The 16479-nt window shown below is 41.8% G+C and overlaps 2 protein-coding genes across 7 annotated transcripts in view; both read left to right on the forward strand.

Annotated features, from left to right (window-relative positions):
• LOC113011648 (apoptosis-stimulating of p53 protein 1-like) overlaps positions 1–6458 on the forward strand; it is a 56168-nt gene extending 49710 nt beyond the window's left edge. For all 6 annotated transcript variants that reach the window (XM_026151257.2, XM_026151255.2, XM_026151256.2 and 3 more), the window contains 6 exons: positions 38–405; positions 513–650; positions 2048–2181; positions 3582–3748; positions 3837–4036; positions 4878–6458. In XM_026151257.2, coding sequence (XP_026007042.2) covers positions 38–405; positions 513–650; positions 2048–2181; positions 3582–3748; positions 3837–4036; positions 4878–4919 — 1049 coding nt within the window. In that variant the 3' untranslated portion in view covers positions 4920–6458. The remainder of the gene's footprint in view (positions 1–37; positions 406–512; positions 651–2047; positions 2182–3581; positions 3749–3836; positions 4037–4877) is intronic.
• Positions 6459–7253: 795 nt separating this feature from the next.
• sdsl (serine dehydratase-like) lies at positions 7254–11988 on the forward strand. The gene is made up of 9 exons (XM_026152829.2): positions 7254–7396; positions 8387–8540; positions 8628–8664; positions 8753–8892; positions 8987–9075; positions 9162–9395; positions 9482–9612; positions 11031–11117; positions 11253–11988. The coding sequence occupies exons 2-9, from the start codon at positions 8394–8396 to the stop codon at positions 11354–11356; spliced, it is 969 nt and encodes a 322-aa protein (XP_026008614.1). The 5' UTR covers positions 7254–7396; positions 8387–8393; the 3' UTR covers positions 11357–11988.
• The last annotated feature ends 4491 nt before the right edge of the window (positions 11989–16479 follow it).

The following is a 16479-nucleotide window of genomic DNA, read 5'->3' on the forward strand; positions in this document are numbered from 1 at the left end:
AAATATATATAGATTTAAGTTCCTTCTTTAATTCTAGGCAATACTTTCTACCAACCGGACTGCCTTTTGGGAGACATGGACAACATTCATTCAGCTAATGGAAACGTAGAACGTGGAGATAAACAGGTCGCTGCAGCAGCCGCGGAGAGTGAAGCCCAAAACCTGAATTCGGATTCCCGCCGTTCGTCTCCTCCTGCAGTTACGACAGAATTATCCAAAGAGACAACAGCAGCGGCAGAGACTGGCAACGGCGTCTCACCATCGACCCAATCAAGCCCGATTCCTGTACCTGAGAGACCAGAGGACCAAAATAATAACAACCAGAGAGGCTCTAGTCCTGCTCAAAACTCAGTTGGCCACATCTCTCCTTCACCATCTCCTCCTGCCCCGCCCACTCTGCCTAAGGTATGTATACAACAACACAAAGCATACACATTAAACCTGGGCATCTGTCACACAACAATACACCAGGTTCATTTTCTTTACTGTTTCTCTTATGCTGTTTGCTGCAGGTAAAGCGAACCAACCTGAAGAAGCCGTCATCAGAGCGAACCGGTCACGGCCTGAGAGTCAAGTTTAACCCTCTGGCTCTTCTCCTGGATGCGTCATTGGAGGGAGAGTTTGACCTGGTGCAGAGAATCATATATGAGGTAAATCAGAACATGATGTTGTGCAATTATAGTGCTCTTATAACACAGTCTCACTTTTCATACTTGCAAAGATTACTGTGTTGCTTTGCAAAGGTAAAATTAAGTTGAATATAATTTATTTCTATAACTACATCAGCCATAGTTCCAAATGATTCCTAAACGCAGAAGCTAAAACAAGAAAACTGACTCACAGACATTTGAAAGCACTATTTCAGTTTCATCACTCATCAAAGTGACCTCAGTTTGGCCGTCGGTTTGGATGATGCTCTTACCTGGATGATTGAGCAGGCATCAAGACAGGTCTTTGAGGACATTTTTGATGTGGTCAGTGATTAAAAAGCAGAAGCACACCGACTGTGATCAGGTTGGAGCACTGATGAGACAGGAATGGATCGCTATCATTTAGGATTTGGGCCAGAAGCCGATATCCAGCATCCCACTGAGCCCAGAAGAAGAAGAAGAAACTTATTGTAGTGAAGACACTGAAATGTGTCAGAATGAGTGATGAGGCTTGAGATATGCCCTACTGTAAAGAGACAGTAGATATGATCTGCATCTGGAGAATGACCTAAACCACAGAAATCTTGTGTCATACAACAGTAAACTTAAAAAAATAACGAGTGCATTTGAACTCAGAAGCTGTCCTGATGATATTTTCTTTAGTCCTGTTGAACAAATAGTCTCTGAAGTGCGAGGTAGCAGCTGGTCAACTATGGAAAGTTGGTCTTCTTAGAAGACAAGGGAAACTTCTGCAGAGCCTTCAGATTTTGAGATAATTTTTAAGCAGAGCTGAAAATCATCACACAATGTGGTTACACTTGTAAAGGTTACTTTTTTGTGTTGCATTAAAAAAAACATTGGGTTATGCAACAGTGTAATATTTTTACATGCCAGTAATTACACCCACATGCAGACTGCCTCAACAAATTTGCCATTTACCAGGCAGTTTTAAAGCATTTTCAGTACCTTCCTGACAATACTTCCCTTTAATCTGTGCCAGTAGAGAGGAGGTCTCAGCAGGGAACTGTACAAGTTATAGTCGGGGATGCACTCTGTAGCAGCAGAGAAAACAGAGCCTCACATCTTTCGATGGAAACCCTGCCATCACTCACGGGAGAAGAGAGTCCTTACTGACTTCTTAGGCTTTAAACTGAAGTTAATGTTCTCAAGGAAACAGTCAGATCCACAAAAAGCTCAGTTTGATATTATTACACTCTGAGGCTGTGAGACTCAATAGTTTTCAACCTGCTCAAAACATGTTGTTTCCTGACTTTTGCACTGAGATCATTCTCAGCTTCTCCAGGCTGATATCACCGTTGTGGAGGTGAGCAGCTAATAACTTATTCCGGCGTTCTCCAAGTCTAATATTTCTTTATACGCATCTCTTTTTATTTCAGGTGGAAAACCCCAGCATGCCCAACGACGAAGGCATAACACCTCTTCATAACGCCGTCTGTGCTGGTCATCACCATATTGTGAAGTTCCTGCTGGACTTTGGAGTTAACGTGAACGCAGCCGACAGTGACGGATGGTCAGTGCCTTCATTCGGTCTGTGCGTCATGCAGTAATACAGAGACCAATAACAGAGCAGCGGCTGCATGAAGGACTTGAGGGAGTTTGAGTAATGAGCACGCTTTGTGGTGGCGGTGCTGGAGCTCGGCTCAGAGGCAGCAGTGACAGAGATAATTGACTCCACTTTCATTTAGGCTCAGCTGCCTTAGCAGTATTGAAGGAGGAGATTACAATATGCAATTAGGGTCTGTATCCACAAGTTGCTTGATTTAATTACTGATGCATTTGATTCTTTCGTGGTTAGTTTAATTTAAACTGTAGTTGTTTTAAAATGCATTACAGGAACATCTTTTCTTTCTTTCTTTGATTGGAAGTGAATGAACTTTGGTAAAAAGAGAAATGTTCATGTTGAAGGAGGACCTAATCCTTTTCTTTATTTCCTCTCACATGGAATGTGCGCAGTGCTGTGAAAAAATCTAGCCCACGATTCAGTAGCTTGCAGAACCACCTTTAGCAGCTAAACTAAGTAACTTGGAGAAATCGTTTTCTGAAGGATTTCATTACTCTCTCACATCAGTGTGGAGGAATTTTGACCCAATCTTTCTTTTGGAGGTCTGGACTTTGAATGGGCCATTGCAGCTGTTGTAGATTTCCTGCTGTGCTTAGGATCATCGTGTTCCTGCATGACCTAGTTTCAGTGACGCTTCAGCTGTCACGTTTGACTCTAGAATACTTTGGTATACAGAGAAGCCCTTGGTAACTCAATCCTACAAGGTGCCCAAATCATCATCCCTCCACCACTGTGCTTGAGAGCTGGTACGAGGAGTTTGTGCTGATATGCTGGTGTCTCGTTCTGTTTTTATAAAGGTGCTAACGCTTACCCTTCTAATTCCTATGGAAACAAACAGTAATGGTGTACTTCATTTTTCATAGGACTGCATATACTGACCGAATTGCGATGCTCATATTAAACATAGGCAACGTTTCAGATTTCAGATACTGCTCTAAATGCTTGGTATATGCAGTTTTTTCTACTTTTAGCTCAATATGATATCAAAAAGAGGGGATAGTCCTAATAATAAGGGGAATTCATGAGCCCAATACTGGCTTATAAAGCTGGATCAGACCCACCTATGGGTGAATCTATTTGTGAAGGAAGCTAACAGCAAAGGGACAGCAGTTTGGTAGTTTTGGATATCTGCTATGCTAACAGTTTTTTTTTTTTTTTTTTTGCTGTGAAGTCACAAACTCTGCCAGTCATACAAAATTTGATCAAGCGAGTTAAGGCGACTAAAAGCTCAGCTGACTCTGCTTTAGATCTACAAAAGATCTTTATTGCAATTACAGTAACATAATATATCATCAAATTTCCTTTTTTTCTTCCTTGCAAGGTCCCTTTTAATGTTGTTGTCTTCACAGGACCCCGCTGCACTGTGCAGCTTCATGTAACAGCGTCCACCTCTGCAAGATGTTGGTGGAGTCAGGGGCGGCCATTTTTGCCACAACGATCAGCGACGTGGAAACAGCCGCGGACAAATGTGAAGAAATGGAAGAGGGCTACACCCAGTGTTCCCAGTTCCTTTACGGTAGGAAGATACAGACGCACTCACCTGCGTGTGCAATTACCATAATCGCACAGGTAAACGTCTAAAGTCATCGTTGTGTCTCTCACAGGTGTGCAGGAAAAGTTGGGTGTGATGAACAAAGGTTTAGTCTATGCCCTGTGGGACTACACAGCCCAGCAGTCTGATGAGCTCTCCTTCAGCGAAGGTGATGCTATCACTGTGGTGCGTCGCCACGACGACACTGAGACAGAGTGGTGGTGGGCGCGCCTGAATGACCGCGAGGGATACGTGCCCAGAAATCTGCTGGGGGTGAGAGAACCGAAACCAAAAGAGCGACTCTGGTGAAAATATCACAGTGAGAAAGTTAGACATTAGTATAAGAACAGGTACAACTCAAGGACAAAAAGAGAGAGAAAGACTTCAAAGGAGTCGATGATACTGTGAGTTTTATCTCCTCAGGCAGAGTAGAGTGACCCTGATGATATAAACACGATCACCTTACTTTCACAGTGCCAGGAGGACCCAGCTGAGGATCTAAGCCTGTAAACATATTCATATGGTGCCAACAGTTGTGCCATGTAGCAGCAAATCATAAAATCAACTCTAAGACATACAGAAGGCCAGTGGAGAGAAGCCAGATTAGGGGTTATGTGAAAGTAGGAAGTGGAGATGCTGCTCTGTGGGAGGCAAGAGAGAAACTTTTCATGTGTGTTTGACAAGGATTTTATTTCAAAGATTAGTCCAGTTTTATTCAAAGGTTAGGGCTGACTGAAATTCTGCTCTGAAGTTTCAAGCAGCTGGTTTCATGTTAGCATATAAGACGTCAAGGACACTTAGAAAAGATGAGATTTCTGATTTTGAGCTATTTAACTGCAGAAAGGTTTGCCCCATCCAACTCTTGGCGTCACATAGATGGTGTAAAAGAGCAGCAAGAGTATGTCAAGTACCTGTCTGTCCTATGTTCTGTTCAGTTTATACCACACAGAAAACATGCAAATGCAGGAAGACCTTCTTCCCACACGATGCCCCTCAGTCTGCTGGCCTTCAGATGTTCAGGCACCTTGAGAACATGTTGACATGATGTTGTGACCTCACCTACATCCTCGCTTGCTCTTTCTAGCTCTCTGTGTCTGTCTTGTTTTCTCTGCAGCTGTATCCAAGGATCAAACCCAGACAACGCTCACTGGCATAAAGCCCAGATCAGGAGCCTCATGCTCGAAGAGGGGGCATGCATGCAGGAAAGAAGAAGAAGAAGGAGAAGAAGGAGCAGAATGAGGGGAGGACAAAGATGGAGCCACTTTCTTCTATTTGTGTGGATGCAACAGAGCCAAATCGTGATAGATGCAGTGTGCATTTTCACCAAGATGTTGCAGAGCTGACGTAAATTCATAACTCAAAGTGTTCAGCTGCATGAGAAATGCTGAATGAAAAAAAAAGAGTATTAAAAAAGCAATTAAAGCTTTTTTAAAGCTCCACGCAGCTTAAAATATGAAACAATGAGCTTGGAGTCATAAAGCTCTGTCTGATATTCTCCAAATATTCTTTAAATGTCGCTTTATTTTTGTACTGTGTTAATTTAAAATAATGCCAGCCTCATCAGCGACATAGCAAAGGAATGCGCTCTTTCTCAGCTACAGTGGAAACACCTTCACGCTGCACGGCGTGAAGATTTGTAAATGCAGTAAATTTACAGGCTGAAAGTACGTGTGAGATGTGAAATGTGAAAGTGGAGCCGGAAAGAGGAAAGTGAGGGGAGGGTAAACAACGTTAACGGGAGTCAGGTTTCGGCAGAAAATGAATCAGAGGAAAAGAGTTGGAAGTGCAACCACAAGACTGTGACACGTGGAAGCTGGGATCTGCATCCACCCACGCACGGTGAAGCAAAAAGGTTTGAAGTCAAGTCAGAATAATGGGCTGTTTCTGAGTTCATAATCTGACATTCAAGCATTTGTCAACTATTATGGGATGAATGCACGCTCTCACATGTACATGTGTTCGACTGCCAAAATGGTTGTTGAGGGTAAAGGAGGAGAAAGGGGGAAAAGAGGAAGGAAAACAAGAATGAGGAGAAAAGGGTGTGAAAGTGAAGGATGGGTGATACTTTTATTTAGAGGAGATAAAAAAAAATGCTGCTAGTTGTTGCATATTTTTCTTCAGACTAAAGATACCGACCCTCATGTAAAAACTGACGATTAACCCATTAATTAAACGCTACTCTGTCAATCTGCTGTTAAATGTGTTAAATTAAAGGTCCTGTGGCTGCTCAGAAAGGTGGCTTCAAGGAAAGCCCAGCCTAATTCTGGCCTGGGAAAGAGAACCTGTGTCAGTGTTGAAATGGGGCTAAATTAGCCGTGAGTGGAGGAAGAACTGCTTCCACTGCTTCTGTTTCTGGCCCTGATTTATATTGCTTTATTTAAAACAAAACATTGCTTTCTATTATTATTTTTCTCATTACTAGCACACGCTGCTCCTGTTTCTTTTCATGTATCAGTGCTGGTGCTGCTCACTGCTGCCACCTAGTGTACAGGAAAGGTTTGCCACAAAATAAAGCGCCGTTTTCTTCAGCACGAGCTGTGTAAAATATGAAGCAATAAGATGAGTGATGTTTGGTGTGAGAGTGAGATATTGTTCTGAGAAGTGCTTACCATCACTTTGTGTATATGCAAACTGTAACTATACAGCTACTGTACAATATTAATAAAGAAATTATAATCCCTACAGAGAAAAATAACAATGACTCAGCTCGTTTTTTGTTTTTTTTTTTGTCAAACAATGCACAGCTGGAACAGTTACAGGCAGACAACACGTGAGCTTACATAATTACAAGCCTCAAGTAATAAACCGTGGACTTTAGATGGGAATTAAAGTTCAAAGGTCATTCAGGAGAGCCAGCACCGACAGAAAGCTCTTCAGTCGTAAATTTTTTCCTAAATTCAATCACTGTGGCGTTTGTTATGTAATTTAACTCTAATGCAGGAACTGAACTACAGAAAACTGTCAGCCCTTTATTTTGTAATTTCAAAATAAAAACACTTGGCAAACCGATCTGTGGGGAAATTTCAAAATCAGTTGAGTTACTTGGGCAGTTTTCCAGTTTAGTTCTTATTGTTAAACTGTTCACTTCAGTTAGTTTTATTAGTTGGAGTTTAGAATGTATTCACTGTGAAATGGATGTTGTTTGATGAGTTCAGAACTGTACAAAATTACAAAACACTACTAACACACATACTCATACTCATGTAAAAACCCAGTTTACATGCCTACCAAAGCTGGCTCAGAGTTGGTGTGCTGACATAGTTGGCGAAACTGACGAATTGTTAAGACACTTTTTAGACAATTATGTTATTTAGTTTTGTTATCTTGTAATTTTATTTGTCTAAAATGCTTTTTTTTTTTACACTTAGTTTAAGTTTATTTTAGGCAAACGTAATATAATCTTGTTTCCAGCAGTAAATTCACTTTAAGTTTCTACAGTCATTGGTTTTAATCAAACACTTATTTTGAAGCAGTGACCGGAAGTAGTCTTGTTACTATTGGATGCTTTTCCGGTACAATGTGCTACATTCGTATGTAGCGTAGCGTCTGGTGAAACTGTAATACATTTTCCAAAAGAAAACAGTTGATTAATTTTTGTTGCGGGGCTCATTCACGAAGACATTTTAACCGAACGTAAGTCAGAGGTTTATATAATGGTTTGTATTTGATATCCCAAATTACAACGTAGCATTTCGGACGCTTTATGTTAATTATTGCTTTGTTGTGTTAATAAAGTTCCGCTGGCAGACAGGTTTTGCTGCCACAGAGGCGAGAAGATTCGACCCCTAAAGAGAGCTGCTGAAGATTAAAGTGAAGAATATAAATACCTGATTTTCCACTTTGGACAATTTATTTTATTATTGAAAGCAACACTGCCCATGCTTGGTACATAATTCAAACGGTGATAGTAGTTAATATTAAAAACGAACCCATTTACAGTGTATTTACACAGGCAATAGACCGGGCATTCCAAGAGAAATACTAAAGAATTCACACATTGGGGTGTTTTTATGTGCTCTGGCACGTTTGGTATCATTGGAAAATGTGAGATTAGGTTTCGAAGGAAGCCAAGGAAAATAATTTAACACTCGGGTTTATCAGGAAAGAAGCAGAAACTGAAGGTGGCAACAACAATGGAAGGAAGGAAGTGAAGGATGGTGGTTTTACAGATTTCGGTGGAAAGTGGGAGAAATGATTTGTGCAGTAATAAACAGAATAGATGAGATTAGAAAAATCAAAGTTACAATATTCACAGTACGTGAATACAGTACACAGAGAAGGGGGGGGGGGGTGATATTCTCATGGTTACTAATAAAATATGATGAAGTTGATTTTAAATCAGATCAGAAAGATTAAAGTGAAATTACATGTGAAAGACAGTCTACCAATGGAAAATGACTCAAGAGTTCAGTGCCTTAAATTAACACAAATTGTGCAGAGGCAACTTCTTTGTTTCTTCTCTTTCTTCAGCACTGCAATCTGAGAGCTGGTGATAGTTGTGCTCTGACTACCAATAAACCTAACAGAAGATGAAAATGTGTATAAAAGATGAACAACTTTTCCACTGTACCACCCACTTGCACTCTGTGGAGTTTTTACTGCTTCTCTTTCATTGGCATCTAGGTGCACCATGGCAGAGGTTTTCCACCTGAAGACACCGCTGCTGGAGAGCATCAACATGTCCAAGAGGGTGGGAACCACTGTCTATCTAAAAATGGAGAATGCACAGCCCTCTGGTTCCTTCAAGATCCGTGGCATCGGGCACCTCTGCCAGCAGGTGGGAATCTTTACAGCCCCCCTCACGCGTGCTCCCTTTCTTCAGATCCACATTGTCACACAGTGACTGTTTAATGTGTCGTTGCAGCTCGCCAGACACTCCAAAGGAGTAATCTGCTCTTCAGGTGACTCTGTCCTGTTAAACATCATATTCTCATTACAATGCAGTGTCATTAGTGTGTTTCTTTAGTATTGAAGGTGGTGTTTTTTCAGGTGGTAATGCAGGTATGGCTGCAGCATATGCAGCCCAAAAAATGGGCGTGCCAGCCACCATCATAGTTCCCTCCTCCACTCCTCCATTGGTGGTCCAGAGACTCCATGATCAGGGTGCTACTGTCAGAATTGTAGGCAAGGTGAAGCTCACTGATATGATGGTTTAAAATCCAGAATTTAGATTTTTTTTTTATTTTTATTTTTTAAAGAAGACTAAGACTCTTATCTTTGCAGGTTTGGGATGATGCCAACGCAGAGGCTCTCAAACTGGCAGAAACTGAAGGGCTTACTTATGTTGCTCCATTCGATCACCCCTTGCTATGGTAGAGAACCTCCTCATTAAAGCACAGGGCACTTTAAAAAGACTCCCTTTCAAACTGTACCTGTGTCCACGCACTCACCCATACAGGGAAGGCCACGCCAGTATGATTGCAGAGGTCACTGCCTCTCTGGGTCCCAGCGTGAAGCCCGGAGCTGTGGTGGTGTCTGTGGGCGGAGGGGGCCTCCTGTGTGGGGTCATCCAGGGCCTCAAGGATGTGGGCTGGACAGACGTGCCCATCGTCGCGATGGAAACAGTGGGGGCACACTGTTTCAATGCTGCAATTAAAGCGGGGAAGTTGGTCACTTTAGATGACATCACCAGGTTTGACTTTAAAGGAGTTTAAAAGTTTTTTGCAATGAAGTGTTTCGAACGTACCCTCATCCATCAAACCTACTGCCTCTCCACAGCGAGGCTAAATGTCTTGGAGCGAAGACAGCCTGTAAACAAGCCTTCGACTACAGCCAGAGCAGCGAGCTGACAATCATCTCTGAGCTGGTGACCGACCAGCAGGCTCTGCATGCTATCCAAACATTCCTGGGTGAGTGTTTTTACCTCTGAATTTGCCTTTAAGCTTGGTGATGAGTGTCAATTAATGAATCTGTAATAGTTTTTTTTTTTTTTTCATATTGCATCACATTTATTCTCACCAAATGCTATTAAGTCAGTGTCCAAATCAGCATGGTAGACTTTTGTTTCTATCCTGTGCATCCTAATACCTCCAGTTTCCACGGTTACTTTGATAATAAGGAGTATAAAGAAGGGTTTTTGCAGAAAATTAGAATGAGGTTTTACTCTGTAAAAGACTTCCTGTACATAAATGCTTTCGTTTGGCTTCCCTGTACAATGTTTTTCTTCACTTCGAGCTGCTGGACAAGCATGTCTTTATGCCCCAGAATGAATGAAATTAACTGCAAACCATACAGGCCTGTGGAAGCCATTTTCTGCCCTCTTGGGGGCAGAGAAAGTCTAATGATTAATGATAGAGCAACAGCCAGGGGAAGGCAATAATTTATTAGCACATTTATTCAAGCACTATACTTGTTGGTACTTATTATTAACTTATACTGAACAACATCAGTTGTAGTTAATTTATCTAATACAACAAAACATATACTAATCTTATATAGCACAACACTTTGTGAAATATTAGACTAGGGCTGCTTTGCACTATAAACTTAAATATGTAACTAAAGAACACAGATCTGTGCAGCAATACTTTAAATTCTTCCCTCTCACATTAATCTTCCCATATTAATCTGGCAACCTCCAGTGCAGCCTGTCCTCTGTGTTTTGCAGTAAAATGCTGCCTAAATTTCCCTCATAAAATGCAGTGTCACAAAAGCCCCTAAACATGCTAATTTATCATTTTATAACAGAACAAACACTTCTCCATTGAGACTTTAGAAACATTTTGCTGTCGGTTTTTTTGAACTTCATATCTGTATGAAGTCAGGAGCCCTACCCAGCCAGCCAGTCAGAGGACAGTTTAGGCTTTAAAGGGTAGCAACACTTTCTGTTCTTCCTGGAGATCCTGAGGTATTCCCAGACCAGATGAGATGTATCGTCTCTCTAGCTGTGTCTGGGTCTACTCCAGGATCTCCTCCCAGTTGGGTGTGATTGGAAACCTGCAAAGAGAGAAACTAGGGAGGCATCCTAACCAGAGGCCGGAGCCACCTTCACTGGCTTCTACAGAGGAAATGTGAATTGTACAAAGCGGGTCCACTTTAAGTTGGTTTTTGGATGATTCACGCATGCAAAGAATTCAGGTGAAGGGTCTGAATACCTCTACCTTCAGTAACTATGGCAACAATGTTCACACCATGACAAAACTTTTTAATCAGTAACTTTTAAGCCTGCTGCTTTGTGGCTTTGCTGAATAGTGGAAAATGTTTGAAAAATTATGCACAACTAAGTGGAAATTGCACCAGAGTTAATGTGATGGCATGCCGGTTGCAGATGAGGAACGCGTGCTGGTGGAGATGGCGTGTGGAGCAGCGCTGGCAGCTGTCTACAGCGGTATCATAGTCAGATTACAAAATGAAGGTAAGTCCTCACCTTCCTTCTGTTTTCTTCATACTGAAGCAGCTGATGAGTACTTCAGTCCATCAGGCTGAGACAGTTGAGACCTTCTCAGTTCAGAGAAATGACTACATCAGTTACTGCTTCTCCTCATTTTAGGTCGTCTGCCAGCTCTCATGGGCCCTCTGCTGATGATTGTGTGCGGTGGCTCCACCATCAACATGGAGCAACTGACCAACCTGAAGCACAAACTGCAGAGTTAAACTTTTGTATGCGTGCAGGTGTGTGTGTGTGGGCAGGGTGTGTATAACGATGAAAAAACTTCAGTGAATGGAAGGAAAAATAAAGAAATGTGCAGTTTTACTGTAAATTTAAAAGCAAAAGTCTCTTTATATAATTTAAAGAAAGTTTATAATATTTTAGTGTGATTATATGTTAAGTAACTGAGCTAAATCTTTATAAGTTATTAAGTGTTTTAATTTAAATGTCATTTTGAGTAATTATTGCTTAGCATGCAGTTACACAGTTTTGTCACATGGTGGTGTCACAGCTCTCTAATCAAAAGTGCCTCAAAGTTAGAAACACTTCAGACAAGTATTAGCATCTTTTTTTCCATTTTGTTTGTCAGAAAGCCCGCAGTAAGTCTCAGTGAAGTGTGACACTGTGTTTACCCACATGTGTGTTGACAACAAAATGAGTATTGGTTGGTGACTCTCGTAGCAAGAAACGGCACTTGCTCACTGATAGTATCTCTGCTCTGATCCCTGTGGTGTTCGGCATGAAAGGAGAGAGCATCAAATATGGACAGTTTTGACTACATGCAATGAAAAAAACAGTATAAAACCCAGAGCAAAGCAACGAGATAAAAATAAAGTGTTTGCCATGCATAACTGAATTCATGGGTCATTCATTGAAATATCCATCACTGCCTTGTCCCCTCAGAATCAGCTGATAAGGACACTACACTGCACTGAGGTGTCACAGTTTAGTAAAGTGCTATGTTAAGCAGAAGTGCCAAAATAGCAAATTGCAAAGAGAGGCTTGGAAATTTTTCATATTATGAATAAATACTAGTCGTGTGCAATGCTGCATATTTTGGTATCGATCCAATAGCGATGCTGACTTGGTATCGATACAATCGATATTTGGATCGATCTGCCCACCACTAATAAATACCTATACATCCATATTCTTCTGCTTATCCAGGTCGAGGTAGTGGTTGAGGTGGAGCTTGTGATAGGGTGAGGGTAGGGGACACCTCAGAGAGGTCACCCGTCTTTCGCAGGCCTCACAACTCGCACTGTAAGGCCACAATCAGTTGGTGCATTCAAACCCTCACTTGCTGTGAGGTGGTGGTGGTGGTGCTTCATTGCCTTCCTCTGCTGTGCATTTCCGGCACTCCCCCGTGCGTTTTGGGATACTCTGCTGATTTTTCATGCACGTGTTACTGCACATGAAAAATCTGCTGGTCAGATTGTTTTTGCGATCGGATTGGTTTAACTCTTACCTCTAACCCTGACAGCTGGGAACAGGTCCAGCTTGTCACAGTACTGAAGTAGACACGCAGTAAAAGAAGATATTAGATATTTTAAAGGGCAGGATTTACTATATTTTACATTTTTGAAGTTAAGGTGGGGTTGCAGGGTGGTTAAACCCATGCAACCCCCCCATTATTTCCTAGGCTGTTGCTTTGATTTGCTTTAAGTCAAAACAACAGACTTTGTTGTTCATGTCACATTAAAATTAGCAGTCAGGTCACTTTGTGTTGTGTGTAGGCGGCTATTACTATGGAAACAGCTCCTCACTGCTCTGTGCAGAGTTCATTTTAACAACTTGGAGATAGTGTTTGCCTTCTCAGCTCTCAGACAGTTGCATAAGATATCAGGTTCTTCACAAAGAGCACTGGCAGATAATGGGCTTGATGTGAACACTTGCATAATCCTGTGTATTTCTCTGCATTGTCTGTTCAGAAGCAGCCCGAGCGACAAAAGATTGAATTTTAAAATAAGAACAGCTCCACGTGTAATCTTGTGGAGGTGAAAATGGGAGTTTTTCGTGATGATAAAATGATATTTATGATAAAGGTGCATGTTGCAGTGTGTGTTCTGGTTCAATCTGCATTTCAAACAGCCTTTGAGGCATTTGTTATAGTTTTATAATGAAAATATTAGATGGTTTCCTTTGCAGAATAACCGGCAATATTAATAAAGACTTATGCAATTTGAATAGCTGCATAGACAGAAGAAAAGCCTGGAAAATAAAAAGGCTGTGGCATTGTATTAATGAAAGGTCTGTATGCTACAGGCCAGCAAAACTGCTCCTTTTACAGAGATGATCATGCTTGATGACAATCAGTTAATCAAGTGCATTTGGTGACCAGCACCTGCCTGCTGCTTATCTTATTAATTCCCTTAGAAGAAGTAAGCATGTTCTTCATTTTTTAAAGCATGACTGAATAACAGTTCTAATAGCAAAACACCACAATGTCTACATTGTAAAAGAACACAAACAAACGTTGGTGCTCTGGAGGGAGGGGGGGGGGTCTGTTTTCTGAAAATTGACTGGCAAAAACTGCATTTTGGGTAACCATTCAAACATTGAACATTCAAAGGTCATATATCCTGTGGGTTAGATGGCTGCTCAAAACAAGCTATAGCTGGAGCTTGGTCCCAGATCGCAGCTCTCACGCATGGATAATGACCCTCAAAGCAGGGTGGGTGCAGGACCAAAAGTGCTCATTGCCCCTTTCATTTGGTGCATTACTCAAAATTGTGCAACACATCAAAAACTAATCAGCACAGTGTTTTTATTATTGAGTATGAAACAGTGAAAATCGTCTTCCTGTTATGCTCCTCTGAACAGCACTCTGCTTGGTTTTTAAGGACATCTGTTGCTGAAAATTTTAAAGAGGTTGAAATCTGCCATCACGTCGTCCCTATCGGATCTAATTCAGTAACAAAGGAGCAAATATAAAAGCAGGTTATCTCAGGATTAGCTCAGACAACATTAAAGTATATGCTTCTCATTCAGCTGCAGTCTCTGATTGAAAGCAGAAACCAGTTTATTCCAGCAGTAACCCTGAGCAGTCTGGTTAGACTAGGTAAATCCCAGGAGCGCAGTCGACACTTCGCACTTCAAGGTCACACATGGTGCGGACATGATTGTGTTGTAAATGCTGCTCACTGTGACACAACAGCCTCACAGTCCATTCAGACGACCGGGAGAAACCGGTACGTGTCGCCTCACCTGCTCTGTTAACGGCTGAACAATTTTCCGCTCTGTTCCCACATGATAAAGATTCTTGGTCTGCATCATCCATCTACCTGACCTGCAGCTGTGCTCCCACCTCTAGTGGATGTGATCTGGGAAGCGGACTGACAGAGGAGCTAATGGTCGCAGCAGCCCATTTCTATGACAACAGAAAGCTTTGATGAGCCCAGCAGAGGGCATTTGAACAGAGCTGCGGCTATAAATAGAACAAGTAAACAAGTATGAGCAGAGGAGGTGGCGAGAGCGGTGCATGTCTGTGTATGTGTTATGCACATCTCTACATATGTACATGTAATTTGCACATATTTATTTATGCGATTAATGTCCCATTTATCCTGTCCATTAGTCCCCTCCATTTTCCCCTGTCAAACTCTTATCCCACCTTATGAACACAGTTTCCCACATGTGAACAAAGTGAGTGTAGAAGTATTCTTACAGTATATACTCACCGCATCAGCAAAGGATGCGGTTAGAGGTGACTTCACTTCCACTGACTCTAAAAGAAATTATTTAACAATTTCTCACCGGGATGAAGCTGTTTTGTAGCATTCAGATAAATGAAATAATAAAAATAAAAGAGACAAAATATATTTCTAATTGCAGCTGAATACACAAAGAAAGGAAGCTTGACATTTTGTCTACTAATTAACGATTTCTGTATGGGCTCTCTTACTTTACAAAGGTCTTGCAGCCTGTTTGTCACGTACTGCATGTGGCAGTGTAAAGGTCACAGTGAGTGGTCAGTCCTGCTGGGCTGAGCCGGCCAGTGATCAACATTTTTCACCCCTTTTGTTTTCCCATTGTTGAATGTACCCTACATGCACAGGCTCACTGCAGTGAATGCTCTGTAATTGATGTTCATGTCAAAGAGCGCGGTGTCCCGCGAACACGCTGCTTTTAACTCATGCCACACGCCGTGAGGCATCGCTCCTTTATTGCTGAAAAACTGTGTTTCTAAAATTAGTAAGAGGAGCAGAATGAGGATGCAGAGACGGCGTGTTATTGATGCCTCGATTTGGGAATGTTTGCTCATGTTTTTTGACAGGGAATCACAAGGTAGAGCTGAGCAGCTGCTGCGTGTATCCAAGGCAACCTGATGACGGCATAGGAGCATATACTGAATCTTAATATGAAGCTTGATGAGTTGAGGATTTCATCATGGCAACAGGTTCCTATTAAAATACTTGTTATTCAACAGCTGCTCGGTTTCATGGGTTTCAGGAAAATTCAGATACTTTTTATACTTGTCCTATCATCCTATACTTTTATACAGGATGATCTTAACTACAGTTTAATTTTGATAAAAATGAATGAAGGTTGGTTGAGCTTCATCAGTAAACGGGGCGACTGAAGCCACACAGTGAGCTCAGGTTAGATCAGATACCGTGGCCACTTTATTAGGTACATGTTGTTTGTAAAAGATTGGCTCTCTTCTGCCTTCAGAGCCGCCTTAAGTCTTCATGGCATAGATTCAACCCTCCTCTGGGATTTTGGTACATATTGACATGATCACACAGTTGCCCCAGATTTCTCAGCTGCACGTTCACAATGCAAATTGGATCTGGTGTCTGTGAAGGCCGTTTCAGTAGAGTTTACATCAGTTTGAGATGATCTGAGTTTCAAGTGCCATGGTGTGTTAAGAAGGTGATGAGTACACTGTGGTCATAAAGGGATGGACATGGTGAGTAACAATGCTCGACTGGTACTCAGAGAAGAAAATATCTCCCACACAACCCCAACAGCTTGAACTGTTGATATAAGGCAGGATCGATCAATTCTTTCATGTTACGACAAACTCTGACCTTAACATCTGAAAGTCATAACAGAAGACTCATCAGGTGAGGCAAGGTTTTTCTAATTCTCCTGTCGCCCAGTTTTTGATGAGCCTCATTTTCCTTTTCTTAGCTGACAGGAAGGACACCCAGTGTGGTATTCTCCTTCTGCATTCAGAGAAGCTCTTCTGCATACCTTGTTTATAGCAAGTGTTTATTTCACTTACTGTTGCCTTCCTATCAGCTTGAGGTAGCCTGACCCTCCTCTGGACCTCCGACTTCAACATGTCATTTCCTTCCAGAGAACTGCTGCTTGCTGGGTATTTTCTCCTTTCCAAACCATT

The sequence above is a fragment of the Astatotilapia calliptera genome, chromosome 19 (assembly GCF_964374335.1).
Source record: "Astatotilapia calliptera chromosome 19, fAstCal68.1, whole genome shotgun sequence".
NCBI lineage: Eukaryota > Metazoa > Chordata > Actinopteri > Cichliformes > Cichlidae > Astatotilapia > Astatotilapia calliptera.

Bases quoted from the DNA above. Each gene is read 5' to 3' on its own strand.
- sdsl (XM_026152829.2), top strand. From the start codon at position 8,394: ATGGCAGAGGTTTTCCACCTGAAGACACCGCTGCTGGAGAGCATCAAC. The intron at 8,893-8,986 runs GTGAAGCTCACT...TTATCTTTGCAG, and splicing joins CTGTCAGAATTGTAGGCAAG to GTTTGGGATGATGCCAACGC. The intron at 9,396-9,481 runs GTTTGACTTTAA...GCCTCTCCACAG, and splicing joins ACTTTAGATGACATCACCAG to CGAGGCTAAATGTCTTGGAG.